The sequence below is a fragment of the Pelodiscus sinensis genome, chromosome 23, assembly GCF_049634645.1.
Source record: "Pelodiscus sinensis isolate JC-2024 chromosome 23, ASM4963464v1, whole genome shotgun sequence".
Taxonomy (NCBI): domain Eukaryota; kingdom Metazoa; phylum Chordata; order Testudines; family Trionychidae; genus Pelodiscus; species Pelodiscus sinensis.
Genome location: NC_134733.1, coordinates 5,051,970 through 5,070,338, shown reverse-complemented (window position 1 = coordinate 5,070,338; position 18,369 = coordinate 5,051,970). Strand labels below are relative to the sequence as shown.

The 18,369-nt window shown below is 55.0% G+C and overlaps 1 protein-coding gene across 4 annotated transcripts; it reads left to right on the top strand.

The window, feature by feature from the left end:
* Positions 1 to 1,120: 1,120 nt before the first annotated feature.
* CPLANE2 (ciliogenesis and planar polarity effector complex subunit 2) lies at positions 1,121 to 17,397 on the top strand. 4 transcript variants are annotated; one of them, XM_014569568.3, is made up of 7 exons: positions 1,121 to 1,307; positions 5,085 to 5,153; positions 10,017 to 10,179; positions 10,937 to 11,089; positions 12,721 to 12,845; positions 13,525 to 13,661; positions 15,326 to 17,397. In XM_014569568.3, exons 3-7 carry the CDS (start codon positions 10,074 to 10,076, stop codon positions 15,585 to 15,587), a joined length of 783 nt encoding a protein of 260 aa, XP_014425054.2. In that variant the 5' UTR covers positions 1,121 to 1,307; positions 5,085 to 5,153; positions 10,017 to 10,073; the 3' UTR covers positions 15,588 to 17,397. The 4 variants fall into 4 exon arrangements, with proteins under 4 accessions (XP_014425054.2, XP_006115131.2, XP_075762417.1 ...); XM_006115069.4 differs by lacking the exon at positions 5,085 to 5,153; XM_075906302.1 differs by lacking the exon at positions 1,121 to 1,307 and having other exon boundaries at positions 5,118 to 5,142.
* The last annotated feature ends 972 nt before the right edge of the window (positions 17,398 to 18,369 follow it).

Below are 18,369 nucleotides of genomic sequence, written 5' to 3'. Positions count from 1 at the left end.
ACTTGGGCACTTGCTTGTCTTTTCAATTCAGTGGGAGTTGGGGCCACCACCCAAACGATCTACTCGTGTGCCTGAGATCGGGAAGGAGTGGGAATAGGCCCCACAGTTGCAGAGCACCCCCACATCCAGAATCATCCTCCTGATGGAGATGGTGGCCGTGGCCAGGGCCAGGAGGAGGTTGACATGGAGGTTCTGTGACTTTGTAGGGTCACAGCTAGGGTGTACAAAAATGAGGCATGGGAAAACGTGGACCCAGAATTTCAGCAGGTGCGTCTGGAGAAGCTACAAAAGGGGCTGTAACCTGGCACACTGGAGGTAGGTGGATGCCAGGTTCTCCTTCACACCACAGAAGGGGCAGGCATTGGGAACTGAGGTGAACCATGCCAGGTACATGCCTGTGCTCAGCTCTGTGAAGGAGCTGCCAGCCTCAGTGCCTAGTGGGCTCTGGGATCAGGTGGAATAAAGACTGCTCTACCAGGGTTCCTCACCTTCCACAGGTGCTGTAGGTAGGCCCACCATTTGCTGGGGTGGGACACAGGGCTGGGGCAATGGAACATGTGGAATGATTGTGCACTGTCTGGAGTGGATGCAGGTCATGTAACCAGCTGGGATTAGGAAAGGGGCTTGTGGACCAGGGCCCCAATAAAAGAAGAGTGGCTAACTCCGACCTCTCCGTTTGGCTCTCAGTAACCTAGAGCTGCAGTGCCTGGCGTGGGCAGCTTTCAGCAGGGGCTACGGATGGTGTTCCCTGTAAACTGTGGCCCCTTGGGAAATTAAAATTAGGGATGTTAAGCTTTAAAGCTTGTAGCTGCTGAGAGCTAATAGCAGTAACCGGCTGTGCAATATAAAGCTTAAATAAACGTTATACTACAGGGGTGCCTCTGTAGCAAAGCTGCCTCCATGGGAGCAGCAGGGCTCTGCTTCTGGTGGGCTTTGCAGCTCCAGCTGGCCCCAGCCGCCCTGCCCTGTGCCTGGGGCGCAGCAGGAGCAGGACTCTTAACGGGGGCTCCTTCCCTGCCCAGCCAGCAGGGGGCTCCCTCCCTGCTCAGCAGGTGCGGCTGGAGGGGGGGCGGAGCTTCGAGGTTCCATTCGCCGCCCCGCCCCGCAGCGCCCATTGGCGGCGTCCCGCGTGACCGGGCCGCTGGGGGCGGCGCCAGAGCTCGGCCCAGCGGCGCGAGCCAAGCCCCATCCCGCGTGCGGGAGCTAGCGCCATCCCCTCCCACGCATGCGCTGCGACCGCCCCCCCGGATTGGACGCGCGCTCAGGGGGCGGGGCACACGCAGGCGAGGCGGAAGTGCCTGCTGCAGGTGAGAGCAGGGGGCCTTAAAGCGACAGGCTGCGGGAGGCGGGAGGGGCGCGGTGACTGTCCGCCCCCGGGGGCGGGGCTGGCCCGTCCGGGAGCCGGGTGCCCCTCGAACTGCCCCCCCGCATCTGGCTTGCTCAGTGACCCTGGGCACCTCCTTTCCCTGCTCTGTGCCTCAGTTTCCCCATCTGCCCCTGTGGCCTGGTAGGGCTGCCCCCCCCCTTTCTAACCCTCTCCTAGCTCCCACCACAGGCCCGCTCTGTCGGGGGAGAACAGCTGGAGAAGCACCTACATCGGCTTCATGGAGTTTTGCCCCAGGAAACCAGGTTCAGCTGTAGGGAAATACAAATCTTTAGGCTACGTCTACACTGGCATGATTTCCATTAAAAGTATTTTTGGAAAAATCATGCCAGTGTAGGTTGGCAGGATAGGACGCTTTTCCGGAAAAGCACTTTTTGCAGAAAAGCGTCCATGCCAATCTAGACGCGCTTTTCCGCAAAAAAGCCCCGATTGCCATTTTCGCGATCGGGGCTTTTTTGCGGAAAAGAAATCTCTGCTGTCTACACTGGCCCTTTTGCAGAACAGTTTTCTGGAAAAAGACTTTTCCCAAACGGGAGCAGCATAGTTTTTCCAGTAAAGCACTGATGATTTTACATTAGATCGTCAGTGCTTTTCCGGAAATTCAAGCGGCCAGTGTAGACAGCTGGCAAGTTATTCCGGAAAAGCGGCTGATTTTCCGGAATACCTGGCCAGTGTAGACACAGCCTTAATGTATTGGGGTGCGTCTACACTGCAGGGCTTAACTGGAAATAAGCTATGCAAATTGAGCTATGTCAGTTGCGTCTCTTTATTTCGAAATAGGGAGTGGCATCTCGCGATAGAGCGCGCTCTTCCTCCGACTTCCCTCACTCCTCGTACAATGAGGGTTACAGGAGTCAGAGTAAGAAGTCCTCCAGCTTGACGGTATTTTGACACCATTTCAAAATAACTGCCTGCGGTGTAGTCGCAGACTAAGTTATTTCAGAATAGCGTTGCCATGTAGACGTACCTTGAGTTACCAATTTGGAACGTGCCAGTCTTTCAAGGGCCCAGCTCCTTCCTAAGCAGCCTTGTTCCCTGTTGGGATGAATGGGAGGAGGAATGAATAACAGCAGGAAGAAGTGGTAGAAATGTAGCCGTGTTAGTCTGGTGCAGCTGAAACAAAAAACAGGACTGTGTAGCACTTTAAAGACGAACAAGATGGTTTAATCGGTGATGAGCTCGAAAGCTCATCACCTATTAAACCATCTTGTTAGTCTTTAAAGTGCTACACAGTCCTGTTTTTTGTTTCAGCAGGAAATAAGAACTTTTATACAGCACGAGCCAGAGAAGATACCCCTGGGAAACGATCACATCAGCGGGTTAATAACAGCTTGTGCGCTTCAGCTTGAGGTGGCCAGAGGCACTTCACGTGCAAGGGAAAAACACTTCACCTACTGCCTAAAATGCATCCACCTCTGGGGTGCATGGTAGCTGTTTCATAGGGCACAGTAATGCTGTGCAATAACATAGAACTGAATGTGAGGAAGAATTCTGTATCTAGACAAACCTATAGGAGGGATTTAATGTGGCAGATTATCATTACATAACCGGGAGCTTGAGTTATTGTAGCTATTAGTTAAATTGGAGAAGTTGAAGATAAATATGAAGGCGGGTAAGGAACTGGTTAAAAGAGAGACTACAGCAGGTCATAGTGAAAGGGGTCAGGCTGGAGGCTAGTTTCTAGTGGAATTCCCCAGGGATCAGTCTTGGGACTGGAGGTGAAAGTCAGCCAGTGCATCCTGATTTGCTACTCCGGCAAGAAGGAGCCAGCTGGCCTGTTGGGGCATTCAGCTTCAGAGGTGGCACACTCCCAGCCTGCCTCCTGGGGCTGTCCTGCAGGCTGCTGCGCTAAGCATCAAGCAGATGAAAGGGAATGGCTGGGGGCACCACCTACCGGTCCAAGATTGCCCCAGCCCGGAACCCCTTTCCAGGATGCCCTTTAGAGAAGGCAGGGGGCTGTACTTCACCTGCTCCCTGAGATTTGTACCAGGACATCCTGCTGTTCCCCTTCCCATCACTGTCAGGGAGCAAGGGGAAAGTGCACAATTTGCTACATTCCTCTCACTCTGGCAGGGGAGGTGTGACGGCGCGTCGGGGTTTCCCCAACTCCTGCACCCCCGTAGTGGCACGAACAGATTCCACCAGCCAGTAGAATAGAGGGAGTTTATTGCTTCTCCAGGATACAGCACAGCATCAATGTAATCCGGTTACAGGGCAGGCCTAGGATGCCTCAGCCCCCCTAGAGATGGGGGGAGACTGGGCCCTTAAAATCCAGCCCCTTCCCTAGGCTGCCTCCTCCATGATCCCAGCCAGGAAAACTCCCTGTCCCTTCCAGCCCTGCCCCCCAGCCAGGGCTGACCTCGCCCTCCTTCCTTTGTTCCGCTCCCTGGGAGGTAACTGGTCGGACAGGTTCAGAGCCCCTTGCATAATGACTCATCCCTGCCCTGCTGGGCCCTGCTACAGACAGCAGCCAGTGGAGGTCACCCACAGCCCACTGCCCAGCATAGCAACCAGCAAAGTACCCACACTACGTCACAGGAGGTCAGGGGGCAGACAAGCTGGACATTTTGCTCCCATTCCCTTACAGGGACAGAAAGGGGAACAGCAAGCAGTGTCCTGGTATGAATCCTGGGGGGAAGGGGCTTTAGTTCCCCTGTCCTCCCTAAATAGTGCCTTTTCCTTGCAGCTCCCACACCTGCAGCTCTCTGCCCTGAGCCCCTCCTCATCCCTAACCCTGACTCCTGCACCCCCCACATACCAACCCTCTGCTGAGCCCCTCCCCATCCCTAACCCTGACTCCTGCACCCCCCACATACCAACCCTCTGCTGAGCCCCTCCCCATCCCTAACCCTGACTCCTGCACCCCCCACATACCAACCCTCTGCTGAGCCCCTCCCCATCCCTAACCCTGACTCCTGCACCCCCCACATACCAACACTCTGCTGAGCCCCTCCTCATCCCTAACCCTGACTCCTGCACCCCCCACATACCAACCCTCTGCTGAGCCCCTCCCCATCCCTAACCCTGACTCCTGCACCCCCCCCACATACCAACCCTCTGCTGAGCCCCTCCTCATCCCTAACCCTGACTCCTGCACCCCCCACATACCAACCCTCTGCTGAGCCCCTCCCCATCCATAACCCTGACTCCTGCACCCCCCCCCACATACCAACCCTTTGCTGAGCCCCTCCCCATCCCTAACCCTGACTCCTGCACCCCCCACATACCAACCCTCTGCTGAGCCCCTCCCCATCCCTAACCCTGACTCCTGCACCCCCCACATACCAACCCTCTGCTGAGCCCCTCCTCATCCCTAACCCTGACTCCTGCACCCCCCACATACCAACCCTCTGCTGAGCCCCTCCCCATCCCTAACCCTGACTCCTGCACCCCCCCACATACCAACCCTCTGCTGAGCCCCTCCCCATCCCTAACCCTGACTCCTGCACCCCCCACATACCAACCCTTTGCTGAGCCCCTCCCCATCCCTAACCCTGAACTCTTGTACCCCCACACACATTCCAACCCTGTGCCCTGAGCCCCTCTTCACTCACAGTCCTGACTTCTGCAGCCCTTGCACACATCTCAAACTAGACTCCTATAACCCCATGCTCCCTGCTCTGAGCCCCCTCCACCCCGACACTCCCAATCCCCTGCTTTGAGCTCCCCACATTCCACCTCACACTTACATTTCTTACAGGTGCTGTAGTATCACGACCACCCAACCGCCTATCCTGAGGGGTCCCCTGGGAGGAACTGTGAGAGGACGGTACCTGTTAGAAACTTAAGTTACTCCCCCCTCTGCTTGGCATTAATCTTATTTAACATTTTCCTTCATTGCCTTGGCACAGAAAGTGTGTGCTAATAAAATCTGCAGATGATACAAAGTTGGGAGATATTGCCAATATGGAGGAGGACTGGAATATTATACACGATCTGGACAGCCTGGAAAACTGGAGTAATAGAAATGGGATGACATTCAATAGTGTAAAAGTGCAAGGTTGTGCACTTAGCAAAAATGTGTGTCATTAGTCCCTATGAGCTGGGGACATAGCAATTGGAAGTGACCCAGGAGGAGAAAGACCGGGGTGTATTGGTCAGGCACTGAGCCCCCCATGTGATGCAGCCATGAAAAAGGCTAATTCGGTCCTAAGTTGCATCAGGTGAGGTATTTCGTGTAGGGAAGGGAAGTGTTCTTACCGTCATACAAGGCACGCTCTGGTCTCCCAAGGTTAAGAAGGATGGATTCAAACTGGAACAGGTGCCAGGAATGGCTACTAGGATGATACGAGGAACCTCCCTTCTGAGTCTAACCGAGGCTGAGGAGAACTGTGATTGCTCTTTGTAAACACGTCAGAGAGATACACACCAGGGAGAGGGCGCAATTATTTAAGTTAACAGTCAATGTGGACATAAGAATAGATGGCTGTAAATTGGCCATCAAGTTTAGACTTGAAATTAAAAAAGGTTTCTACCTCTCAGAGGAGTGATGCTCTGGAACAGCCTCCCATGGGCAAAAAAAAATAACATGTTTCACGTTACTGTGGGGGAGATCTAGGTTGGATATTAGGAAAAATGATTTCCCTAGGAGGGTGGGGAAGCACTGGGCTGGGTTCCCTAGGGAGGGGGTGGAATCTCCATCCCTAGAGGTTTTTAAGTCTCAGCTTGACCAAGCCCTGGCTGGGTTGATTGAGTTGGGATTGGTCCTGCCTTGGGCAGGGGGCTGGACTTGATGACTCCTGAGGTCTCTTCCCACTCTATGGTTCTATGAGCTGGATAAGTTTCGGGAAGGGAGGGGGAGTTACTCTTTTACATCTCTAGTTTGTGACGAGCCAATGGTTTTATGTATCCATATGTAAAAACGATCTAAAGAATGACCTAGAACCTAGACTGCTTTGCCATTGGTATAAAACAAAAGCCATTCATCGGCTCCTCTTTGGAAGCCTTGGGCCTGGAGGAATAATAATTCTCCCTAGCACATTTTATCAGTAGTTCTCAAAGTGTGTTGCAAAAGAGATTGGTATCATTGGGGGGGACTACGGCCTATAATGGCAAGGAGAAAGGAGGGTCAGGGCACAACAGGGAGGCAAGATCAAATCAGTATCTTAGATGCCTATATACAAATGCGAGAAGTATGGGTAATAAGCAGGAAGAACTGGAATTGCTAACCAATAAATACAACTATGATATCATTGGTATTACAGAAACCTGGTGGGATGGGACGCATGATTGGAATATTGGTATGGAAGGGTACGGCTTGCTCAGGAAGGACAGACAGGGAAAAAAGGGAGGAGGGGTTGCCTTGTATATTAAAAATGTACACACTTGGACTGAAGTGGAGATGAACATAGGAGATAGCTGTGTAGAGAGTCTCTGGGTTAAGCTAAAAGGGGTAAAAAACGAGGGTGATATCATGCTAGGAGTCTACTACAGGCCACCTAGCCAGGTGGAAGAGGTGGATGAGGCCTTTTTTAAACAATTAACAAAACTATCCAAAGCCCAAGATTTGGTGGTGATGGGGGACTTCAACTATCCAGACATATGTTGGGAAACTAACACAGCGAGGCACAGGCTATCCAATAAGTTTCTGGACTGCATTGGAGACAACTTTCTGTTTCAGAAGGTTGAAAAAGCTACCAGAGGAGAAGCTGTTCTGGATTTGGTTTTAACAAATAGGGAGGAACTAGTTGAGAACTTGAAAGTGGAAGACAGTATAGGGGACAGTGATCACGAAATAATAGAGTTCATGATCATAAGGAAAGGTAGAAGGGAGACCACCACAATTGAGGTTATGGATTTCAGGAAGGCAGATTTTGATAAGCTCAGAGAACTTGTAGGTAAGGTCCCATGGGAAGCAAGACTGAAGGGAAAAACAACTGAGGAGAGTTGGAAGTATTTCAAAGGGACGTTGTTAAGGGCCCAAAAGCAAACAATTCCGTTGTGTAGGAAAGATAGAAAATATGGCAAAAGACCAGCTTGGCTTAACAAGGAGATCTTGCATGATCTCAAAATAAAAAAGGAGTCATATAAAAAATGGAAACTAGGACAACTAACAAAGGATGAATATAGGCAAGCAACACGGGAATGCAGGGGCAAGATTAGAAAGGCAAAGGCACAAAATGAGATCAAACTAGCTACAGGCATAAAGGGAAACAAGAAGACCTTTTATAAATACATTAAAAGCAAGAGGAAGACCAAGGACAGGGTAGGCCCACTGCTTAGCGAGGAGGGAGAAGCAGTAACAGGGAACTTGGAAATGGCGGAGATGCTCAATGACTTCTTTGTTTCGGTCTTCACCGAGAAGTCTGGAGGTGTGCCTAATGTAGTGAATACAAGCAGAGAGAGGGTAAGTTTAGAAGATAGGATACACAAAGAACAAGTTAAAAATCACTTAGGAAAGTTAGATGTCAGCAAGTCACCAGGTCCTGATGAAATGCATCCCAGGATACTCAAGGAGCTGATAGAGGAGGTATCTGAGCCTTTAGCTATGATCTTTGAAAAATCATGGCAGACAGGGGAGATTCCAGAAGACTGGAAAAAGGCAAATATTGTGCCCATCTATAAAAAGGGGAATAAGAACAACCCAGGAAATTATAGACCGGTCAGTTTAACGTCTGTCCCAGGGAAGATAATGGAGCAGGTAATTAAGGAAATCGTATGCAAACACTTGGAAAGTAATAAAGTGATAGGGAATAGCCAGCATGGGTTTGTGAAGAACAAGTCATGCCAAACTAATCTGATAGCTTTCTTTGAAAAGATAACGAGCCTTGTGGATAAGGGAGAAGCGGTGGATGTCATATACCTAGACTTTAGTAAGGCATTTGATACGGTCTCGCATGATATTCTTATTGATAAACTAGGAAAATATAACTTAGATAGGGCCACGATAAGGTGGGTGCATAATTGGCTGGATAACCGTAGTCAGAGAGTTGTTGTTAACGGTTCTAAATCCTGCTGGAAAGGGATAACAAGTGGAGTTCCTCAAGGGTCTGTTTTGGGACCCGTACTATTCAATATCTTCATCAATGATGTAGATATTGGGATAGAGAGTACTCTTATTAAGTTTGCAGATGATACCAAACTGGGTGGGGTTGCGACTTCTTTGGAGGATAGGGACATAATTCAAAATGACCTTAGCAAGTTAGAGAAATGGTCAGAGGTAAACAGGATGAGGTTTAATAAAGAGAAATGCAAAGTGCTCCACTTAGGAAGGAACAATCAGTTCCATACATACAAGATGGGAAGCGACTGTCTAGGAAGGAGCATGGCGGAAAGGGATCTAGGGGTCATAGTGGACCACAAGTTGAATATGAGTCAACAGTGTGATGCTGTTGCCAAAAAAGCAAATATGATTCTAGGTTGTATCAACAGGTGTGTTGTAAGCAAAACTCGTGAAGTCATTCTGCCGCTCTACTCTGCACTAGTTAGGCCTCAGCTGGAGTACTGTGTCCAGTTCTGGGCGCCACATTTCAAGAAAGATGTGGAGAAATTGGAAAGGGTACAGAGAAGAGCGACAAGAATGATTAAAGGTTTAGAGAACATGACCTATGAAGCCAGGCTTCATGAACTGGGCTTGTTTAGTTTGGAAAAAAGAAGATTAAGGGGGGACATGATAGCGGTTTTCAAATATCTAAAAGGGTGTCACAAGGAGGAAGGCGAAAATTTGTTCCTCTTGGTTTCTGAGGACAGGACAAGGAGTAATGGGCTTAAAGTGCAGCAGGGGAGGTTTAGATTGGACATTAGGAAAAAATTCCTAACTGTCAGGGTGGTCAAATATTGGAATAAATTGCCAAGGGAGGTGGTGGAATCTCCCTCTCTGGAGATATTTAAGAACAGGTTAGATAGACATCTGTCAGGGATGGTGTAGACGGAGCTTGATCCTGCCTTGAGGGCGGGGGGCTGGACTCGATGACCTCTCGAGGTCCCTTCCAGTCCTATTATTCTATGATTCTATGATTAGCTCCATTTTATGGAAGGGGAAACTGAGGCACATTGCGGTTCCCTTTAAGCCAGGAGCCAAGTGACTCGCTCGAGGTTGGCTGGGAATGCAATCTAGTTCTGTTAAGTCTGGTGGTCTATCCACCGGGCTGCCCTAATTCCCTTCGGGTATGTCTACACTAGCCCCCTAGTTCGAACTACCTGTTATTCCTCCTGGAATGAGGTTTAACAGGTAGTTTGAACTAGGGCTTTAATTCGAACTACCAGGTCCCTGCTGCGTGTAGACGCAGGCAGTTAGTCTGGACTTGTACATTTCAAAAATGGCGACCGGCCGGGAAGATGCAAATCAAGCGCAGGATATTTAAATCCCAGGCTTGATTTGCAACTTCGAATGCCTACATTAGCCTCCCTAGTTCGAACTCGGGGGCTAGTGGAGACATACCCTGAGAGATCTCTGGTAGCTTGTTCTCTTATATTAGCCTATTGTTATTTGTAATCCAAATTCTAGTAGCCTCTAAAGATCACGGTTGAGACACAAGGAGCTTACAGCCTAGCCAACGGGTGGGAGGGGAAACTGAGGCACAGAGAGGGGAATAATTTGCCGTCATAAAGGAGAATAAACCTATGGTATTTTTGTGTTAGTAAATGTATTACCCACAGATTGAATTCCTTTCCCTTTTCGCTCCTTCCACAGATGTGTTGACAGTGGTTGAGTAGCAGACGTTGGCTCCTCACAGCTGCCTGTCCAGAGATGGCAGTTTCCCCTGGATCTGTGCTTGTCCCAGACTGGCACAGGTCGCCAGAGGGCAAAGTGTACTTCGCCACCATCCTGCGGAAGAACAAGCGGAAATTTTTTGGTGAGTTCTTTCTGCCCCCATGGCTGTTGCACGCCCCAGAGGCAGCTAGTGAGAAGAGATGTCTCCAGAGGACAAAGTGACGTGGCAGGAATGGAGAAAGGAGGTGGGAATCGGCTGCTGAAGGCCTTTATCCCTCTTTGAGGGTTTTCTTGGCCACCTATTTTGATCCTATTGGGGAAATAAAACTGCAGATTCAACTGCAGACCATTTATAGACATTGAATGGGCCTGGGGGGAGCAGGAGTTTTGGGCATCAGCTTCCTCCCCTGCAAACGGGCTCATAAGGGTGAGATCAGGATTGTTTACAACGTGCTTTGAGATCCTTAGATGGAAGGGCAAAGCTTTACTCAGCGAGTGCTGGCTAAGACCTGTGGCATGTGTGTCAGAAGCAGCCATGGGCTGAGAGGGAAGGTCCTCGCGTGGATCGGTTGGAAGACAGGAGATTGGAGAGAGATGGGACCCAGCCGAGGTACAGCGGGGTGCTCAGACCGGCTCCCTGCCTGCCGTGGTTCCCGCCGGCTGCTGCTCTGTGCGCCCTTTGGGGGATCTTTGTGTGCTGCCCGCACCCACCACCCCCGCAGCTCCCAGTTTCTGGCCACTGGGAGCTGTGGGGCTGGTGCTGGGGGAGTAGGGGCAGCAGCAGCAGGAGCCAGATGCGTCCGGGAGCGGCACCGCAGTCCAGACAGAAACGTGGGCTGGGCCGTAGTTTGCCCACCTCTAGCCTAGGGCCGTTGCTCAGCTCGGTTCTTTCATTCCAGGGCTGATGGAAAGGCCAGTGCTCCCCCCGCGGATGGCCGCCGACACGGCCAGCTACAAGGTTTTTGTCTCTGGGAAAAGCGGCGTGGGCAAAACCGCAATGGTGGCCAAGCTGGCGGGACTCGAGGTGCCCAGTGCGCATCATGAAACAACAGGTGATGGGGGAGGCGCAGGCGCCGGCGCCCCACGGGGAACGAGACTCTCTTGGCCGGCCCGGGAGGGGGGGAGAAGCGGGACAGGCCGGGGGATAGTTCTTGGAGGGACGGGAGGAGCAGCGCTGGTGAGATCACCACAGCGGGGCATCCTGCTGTGAGCCCAGAGAGGACTTAGCGCGTCCCTGGAGAAGAGGGAGGCAGAATGGATTTCCTTACCCATCCTGGGTCAGCCCCGTGCCGATCTGCTATGGGACCTGCTATGCCGATCTCCCTGCTCCCAACCTGCCTGGCGCTCTGCTTTCCCTCTTGGTCTGATTGTGGAGATCGGCCTCCCTTGGGTGCTGTCCCGTTAGCTAGCGGCGGAGCCCTCCCTGTCGTCCGTTGCAGAAGCCACCGGAGCCTAACAGAGCCCGGGGGGAGGAGGCGGGTGTAGCTAGGCCTTGTGTGTATCCAGCTTGTTCCCCCAGTTATGAGGAACCCGTCTGGGGGTTTCCTCCTGGTTGTGCTGTTGTGTGGGGAGCGCGGACACAGCACGGACAGGCCTCCCTCCGCACAACAGGTGACGGGGGTGGAGCGAAGGGAAGAAACCTTCAAGCGAGGGAGCGGGGAGGAGTTCTTACCAGTGCGAGCAGCCGGCCCTGGGGAGTGGGAAGTCGGGGCAGCAGCATTGCAGGGAGCCTGGAACAGGCTGCAGGTGATAAACGGGCCAACGTCAGGGGTCCGGCTCTCTTCGGGCCTTGTTGCCCTCTTGCCCCTATTCCCCCATCCAGATGCAATGCTCCCTGCTAAGCACCCGTCCTGGATGCCGCGGGTTCCCTCAGCCTCCCAGCGCACAGGCATCTTGTGGGCAGGGCAGCTTCTGTGAAATACAGAACAGGTCCAGTTCCGCGGGAATAATGGCACCTAGTGACTCGCCAGTCCCACTGCCTGAGTGTCTGCCGTCCTGACACGGCCTTGGCTCTGGATGGGGAGGGGGGATTTGAACCCACCACCATGGGACATTACACAAGTCACCTGCTTTGTCCTGGACCTTCAGTCCTTCTTCTGGGACACAGGGACGGAGATCCCGCCCTGCTGGGCAGGTGAGGGCTGGGATGAGGTGGGAACAGCAGCCGGCTGTAGACAGGCAGGGCTGTTGTTCTTTGGGCGTGCACGTTTACCCTTCTCGCCCACAGACTCTGTTCTTAAACCTCCCTTAAAGGCTGGTGAGCTTGGCCCAGGGTGGGATGTTCCCCATGTTACAGGTGGGGAAACTGAAGCCCGGGCCAGGCTGGCGCTTGTCCGAGGACCCGCAGAAAAGGAACAGCACAACGAGGAATAGCACTCAAGTCTCATGACTCCCCGACTCCTAACTGCCGGCCGACGCCGCTTCCTTAGTGTGGCTGCCAGGCCTGCGTCCGAAGCGCATAGCAGGCGTCAGTTGATTAAACCTCAAATGTCCCGTGAGGCCGGTCCATGTCAGATCCATTTCACAGATGGGGAGACCGAGGCCCAGAGGTTCTGAAGCCCAAGGTCACAAGGGGAGTGCTGTCCACTATGTGACTCCCTCCAAGCCCTGAGAAAAGGCCTTGGCGCCCGGGAGTTGGGAGCGCTCGGGGGGAAACTAAACACAGCGGCTGATCTCCTTTCAGGGATCCAGACGACGACGGTGTATTGGCCGGCCAAGCTGAGGGACAGCGGCAGGGCGCTCATCTTCAGGTTCCACTTCTGGGACTGCGGAGAAGCAGCTCTAAAGAAGTTTGATCACATCCTGCCTGTGAGTCAGCCCTGGGCCGGGGAAGCCGTCTCAACCCGCTGTCTCCCCAGGAGCCGAGACTGACTCGAGGCACAGAACTCGGGTCTGGATTTCAAGCACCCTGCGCTCGGGGAATGTTCAGAACTGGGCTGGAGGGTCAGGCCTGACGCTAACAGCTACGGCGAACCCCGGGGAGGAATGGGTCTCTTAGAGAACTAAATGGCCCCTTTGGAGGGAGAACTTGGGCTGTCGACACAGCCTGCGTGGTAAGAGGCAAGGCTGAGGGGTCACAGCAGGACCAGACGCCCTCTCCCCTCTCCTTTGTCTCCCTATCACATGCCTGCCTGGCTGACTCCAGAAAGAAATGCCTCTAAAATGCATTGGGGTTCATTCTCATTTCCATTTGATGCCCTCTGCTCTTGGTGCAAATGAGAGTCAGGCCTGCTGGTGTCAGGCATGCCCTGGTAGGCCAGTGCTAGTCAGGATTGATGTAGGTGGGCCTTTTTCACGTGGGGAAACTGAGGCACAGTAGGGGGAAACAACTCATGTCAGGTCACATGGGTGTGGGTGGCAGAGCCTGCAATGAAACTTGGGTGTGTCTGCCAATCCAGGGGTCAAGCTGCTAGCTGGCCCCCCCATCTGCTGTCAGGGACTAGCTGTGTGCACCTCGTCTGATATACAAAGTGTCACCCTCACCTAGGCCTGCAAGGAGAAGGCAGATGGCATCCTCTTCCTGTTTTCTTTCACCGACCGCTCATCCTTCAACGACCTCCCCAACCAGATCTCCCGTGTCACGGAGGGCGCCGAAGACCTTGTCAAAATAGTGATCGGCTCCAAGTATCCTTGACTCGCTGACTCCACTCCACCCTGTCGATTGCTTCTAGCCCTTGTGACGCTGATCGCTGGGGTTTCCTGCTTGGGACGGGGGTTAGCTGGACACAGACAGGACTGTTTACTTCCTGTGGCACTGCAGAGCGAGCTGGAAATGTGTAGCACAGACCCAGTAGTTACACCTTGAGGTCCCTGTGCAGACAGGACCTGGCCCTCACAGGCACCTGTTGGGAGGGTCAATCTCATTAGCTCTGCTCCACAGATGGGGAAACTGAGGCACGGGACAGGGAAAGGGACGGGACTGGTCCGAGCTACACAGGCAGCCAGTGACAGATCTGAGAACAGAACCTAGGAGGGCCTCATTCCCCCACTGACCGATCTTTATTCGGACTGCACTCGGAGGTCGGGGCTTGGAAACAGGCAGCGCGCACCCTAACCCTGCCCCCGCATCTCTCTGAAGCCGCCGTCTCGGTCTGCAGAATCTCCGCTCCCTTTAGAATTGGGGGGAAAAAACCCAACCCCAAAGCGGCGTCTCTAGCTGCTCCGTTGTGGTTACAGCCTCAGAAAGGGGAGCAGGGCTGAGCTCGGCGAGGTGGGAACTGCGCCATTGCTCGCGCAGGGCTCACGGGAGGAGACTCGGCTTTCGGGCCACCCCCTGTGGCCAGCCAGAGGCTGCTAGTGGCCCGCAGGCGTGCGAGGCTGCAGCCAGGGAATGAAGCGCTGGGAGGTGCCTGAGGGGGCAGGGGGGGAGGGGGGCAGCAGAAGGGAGCAGGAGGCTGCAGCTGGGGCCCACAGAGCTGGATGCCCAGACTGCTCCCTGTGCTCCCCCGGAGTCGGAGCTCAGCCCGTCCCAGCGCCTCCTTCCCTGCATGCAGTCGCCTCCCCCCGGGCCCAGCCGGGAGAGCTCTGCACCGTGCAGCTCCAGCATCCAGGCTGCAGCCCCCTTCCCTCCTGGGCAGCCCTGCGCGCAGGCCAGGCTGCAGCCAGATTCGGAACCACCCAGTGCTTCCCTTGGGGCTGCAGCCTCTCAAACCTGCCTGCAGGTGGCGCCTTTCTCCCTGGTAATTTGCTAATAAGCAGCGTGGGATAGGCCACCGCAGGGCCCATGGGCACAGTCTGAGCTGGGGGGGGGAGGGCAAGTGACGCCGGGGAACGTGCACGATCCTGTGCGGAGGAACTGCCCTGTCTGGCGTCTCATCACAGGGACTCACATGGGCGAGCCTTGTGGAGGCGGAGCTTGGAACAGCACCGCCCCCTTTCCTCCTCGGCAGCCAGGCTGTTGGAGGATCCTGGGGGTGGGGGTGAGTGGGTCCCTGGCTCTGTCTCAGGTTTCCTGTAGCACCCATGATGCCAATCGCAGGCCTGTAGAGCCCCATGCAGCTCCTGTCGCTCTGCCCCATGGCAGCAGAGAGCTGGGCCAGTGGTACCAGGAGCCCTCTCCCCCGTCCAAGCATCCGGCGGGGCAGATGGCAAGAGAGGAAGGACGTGCCACCTGCTCCATCCGGAAGGGGAGATATTGGGCCCAATCCAGACTAAGCCGCATCGTGGCCCGTCGTTTTGCATGGAGCCATCGGGGGGGGGGTGAGGTGCCGTGCCCTGGCGGTGCTGGCTCCGGGCTGCCAACCGCCTGCCATGCTGTGAGCGCTGCCTCCTTGACAGAGCCCGCCCAGGTTCGACCAGTTCATGCACACCGACGTCACGGAGCGAGACCTGGCGGAGTTCCAGCGCGCCTGGCGCCTGCCCGTGCTGCGGATGAAGAGCGTGAACGGGCCCCGGCTGGCTGATGGGCAGACCCTGGATGGCCGCGCGGGGCTGGAGCATGTGGCTCACGTGCTGAACGTGCTGGCGGAGCACCTCTGGTACCAGGACCAAGTGGCGGCCGGCCTGGTCCCTGCGTTGCAGCCTGGCGTGGAGGAGACCTCCCCATGCTGAGAATCAGCTCGCCTAAAACTTGGACATGACTGGCGGGAACTCCACTGCAGCCCCGTAAGGACCAGCTCATGTGCAGATCTGGGAGCCTTCTGCTCCCTCTGGCTCTAGCATATAGATCTGGGAGCCCTCTGGCTCTAGCTTCCACATCTGGGGGCCCTGTGACTCTAGCATCCCCATCTGGGAGCCCTCTGGCTCTAGCGTCCCCATCTGGGGGCCCTCTGGCTCTAGCCTCCACATCTGGGAGCTGACTCTAGCATCCAGATCTGGGAGCCCTCTGGCTCTAGCATCATGCAGAAGCACCCTGCTTGGCACTGGCATCACACAAGCCCACGGCCAGATTCATCTGGGGACCTTTGTTTCTGGGGGCTGTGCCCTGAGACAGCACAGTCCCGATTTCCAGAGAAGCTAAACACCCTCAGCTCACACGGATGTGCCTCGGGGTCAGAGCACCTCAGCCCCAAGCATCCCACGCTGGGTATCCAGAATCCCAGACCACTCCTGGCTTTAGCTTTGAGCTGAGCCGGTCCAGCTGCAGCCTGTATGCTCCTTCCTTCGTCCCTATAGAGAACCAGGTGGTGGCCAGGGAACCGGTGGAGGCTGGCGCTGTGGGACGCGGTGGGTGGGGCTAGGCCGTTTTGCAGCTCCGGGGATGGGTGCCCCAGCTTGGCATGCCAAAGCAGCGAGACAAGCTGGGCGGCTCGTGGCTGACTCCATGTGGACGTGGCATGGCTGAGCGTGTCCTTCGGCTGCGTGCACGTCTGAACCTCCATCACCTTCGTATCTGGGCGGGCTCTGGGCTCCGAGCAGCAACAGCTCTCAGTTCTTGGTTATTAAATCCTGATGCCTGTTTGGGTGGCATTGAAAGGTATCCCCAGGGTCTAGCTCGCCCTGGCTCTGCCTGTGGCATGAGGGGCCGGGCTGCGGTCCCCGGGTGGGATTCAGGCTGAGTTGTGGTGAGTCTCTGCCCCCTGCTTGTGCTGGCGTCAGGGGCATGGCCTGGGCTGGCAGCTCGGGGGCCATTCCTGCCCTCGCTGGTGCTGTGGGTAACTGCCAGGCCCTGGGTGACTCGGTGAAATCTGAAAACAGGCTCCCAGAGTGGCTGGGTTTGATACATGGGCCCATGCACTCGCCAGGAGCCCAGCTCCAGCTGCGCTGACACGCAGGAGTATCGCCCCGGCCCTGCGGGCGGGTTCCACCGACCAGCCCGGAAGGGGGCACTTCAGGAGAAAGGCGGAAACTCACCATAAGAGCCACTTGAGATCGACTCTTCTTTGTCCCCCCGACCCCTTGTCACGGCTGTTCCCCACTCTGGCACGACGAATGCAGAAGTGGGGGCGCAAGAGCACCCCAAAACCTTGTCTCTGCAGGCTCTGGTACAACAAACCCCCCCAGATCCTAATACCTGGATTTTGGGAACTCCATGGTCACCACCCAAGTCATTCCAAGAAAACCAGGGAAGAGATCACGTGGGAAACTCCTCCCTAAGGTCAAACTCTCCCCTGCCCCAACATCCGTTTTACTTGGAGTTGAGAAAACCGGGGGGGGATTCACAGACCACAGTGGACTCTACCCCTAGAACCAGGCTCTGAGTTAAAGGACACACCAATCAGCCAGTTCTGGTTGATTAGAAAAAGAAATAAACTTTTATTATCAAAACAAAACTACAGTTGCAAGCAAAGTAAAGTGGCTGGCTGGAAAGAGCCGTCAATTGATCTAGGTCAGCTGTGGCCAACCTGTGGCTCAGGAGCCACATGCGGCTCTTCCTCCCCCAGGGTGCGGCTCACAACCCTCCCCCCCCCCGTGGCTCATAAAGCCACCCCCTGTGCCCCCGAAAATGGCCCTCTCCTCCTGGCTGACCTGCCGAAGAGACAACAGCCTCCACCCCCAGAGTCCGGTTTCTCAGGCACCTCTGTGGCCAGTGCGGGTCGCAGAAGCCCCCAGGACTCTGTTCCGCAAGACAGCCTCTTGGAGCAAGAGTCCCAGGCCCCGGAGCAGACGTGAGGGCGTTGGCTGAGACAGGTGGGGCAGGCTTGGCTTTGCAATGACAGCATGACGCTGGGGGCTCCTGGTTGTGTCCCAGCTCTGCTGCTGGCTTGCCGTCTGAATGTGTGTGAGCCATGCCCCCCCCGTGCCTCAGTTTCCCCATATGTGGGCAGGGGCTGATGCTCTGTGCTCCCCACAGGGGTGGGTGGCTCTGTCTGGTCACGTGTAAGGGGCTTTCTCTGGGCATGGGAAGGGCAGCAGGATGTGAACTGAACCCAAAGCTGCGGATCCGCCATGACTGGGGAGTAGGGTCGGGGACCCCTACATCCCTCCCTAGCCTGGCATGAGTCTGCAGCACTTTCCCTTGCAGCCACGGCCTCTGCCCCCCGCCTTCATCCGGGGGGACGCTGGGTTGGCACCAGGCACCTCCCCCCTCCCAACCCAGAGGCCTTTCCTTCAGTGCCGGCTGCCAGGGTGGGTAGCTCAGGAGCTGAACTTGGGTCCTGCCCAGGTGCTGGGCAGTGTTCCCTGTAAGCTGGGCACTTGTGCCTTTATCCAGGAGAGATTCCAATGCCGCCCAGCTGATTGGCAGAGCACCCACAACTGGGGTTTGTTCCTGTGGGTGGTGCACATTCACACCTGCCTTGGTGCACATAACATTATTCTGCACATGGCTGGAAAGATTAGAGGGCGCATTGGTTGCTGCCAGCTTGGCCCACCCACCCCTCCTGTGGCTCCTTCCCAGCTGTTGGCAGGATCATTCCTGGGGAGGAGCTGGGTGCTTTGCTGCTTGATGGCG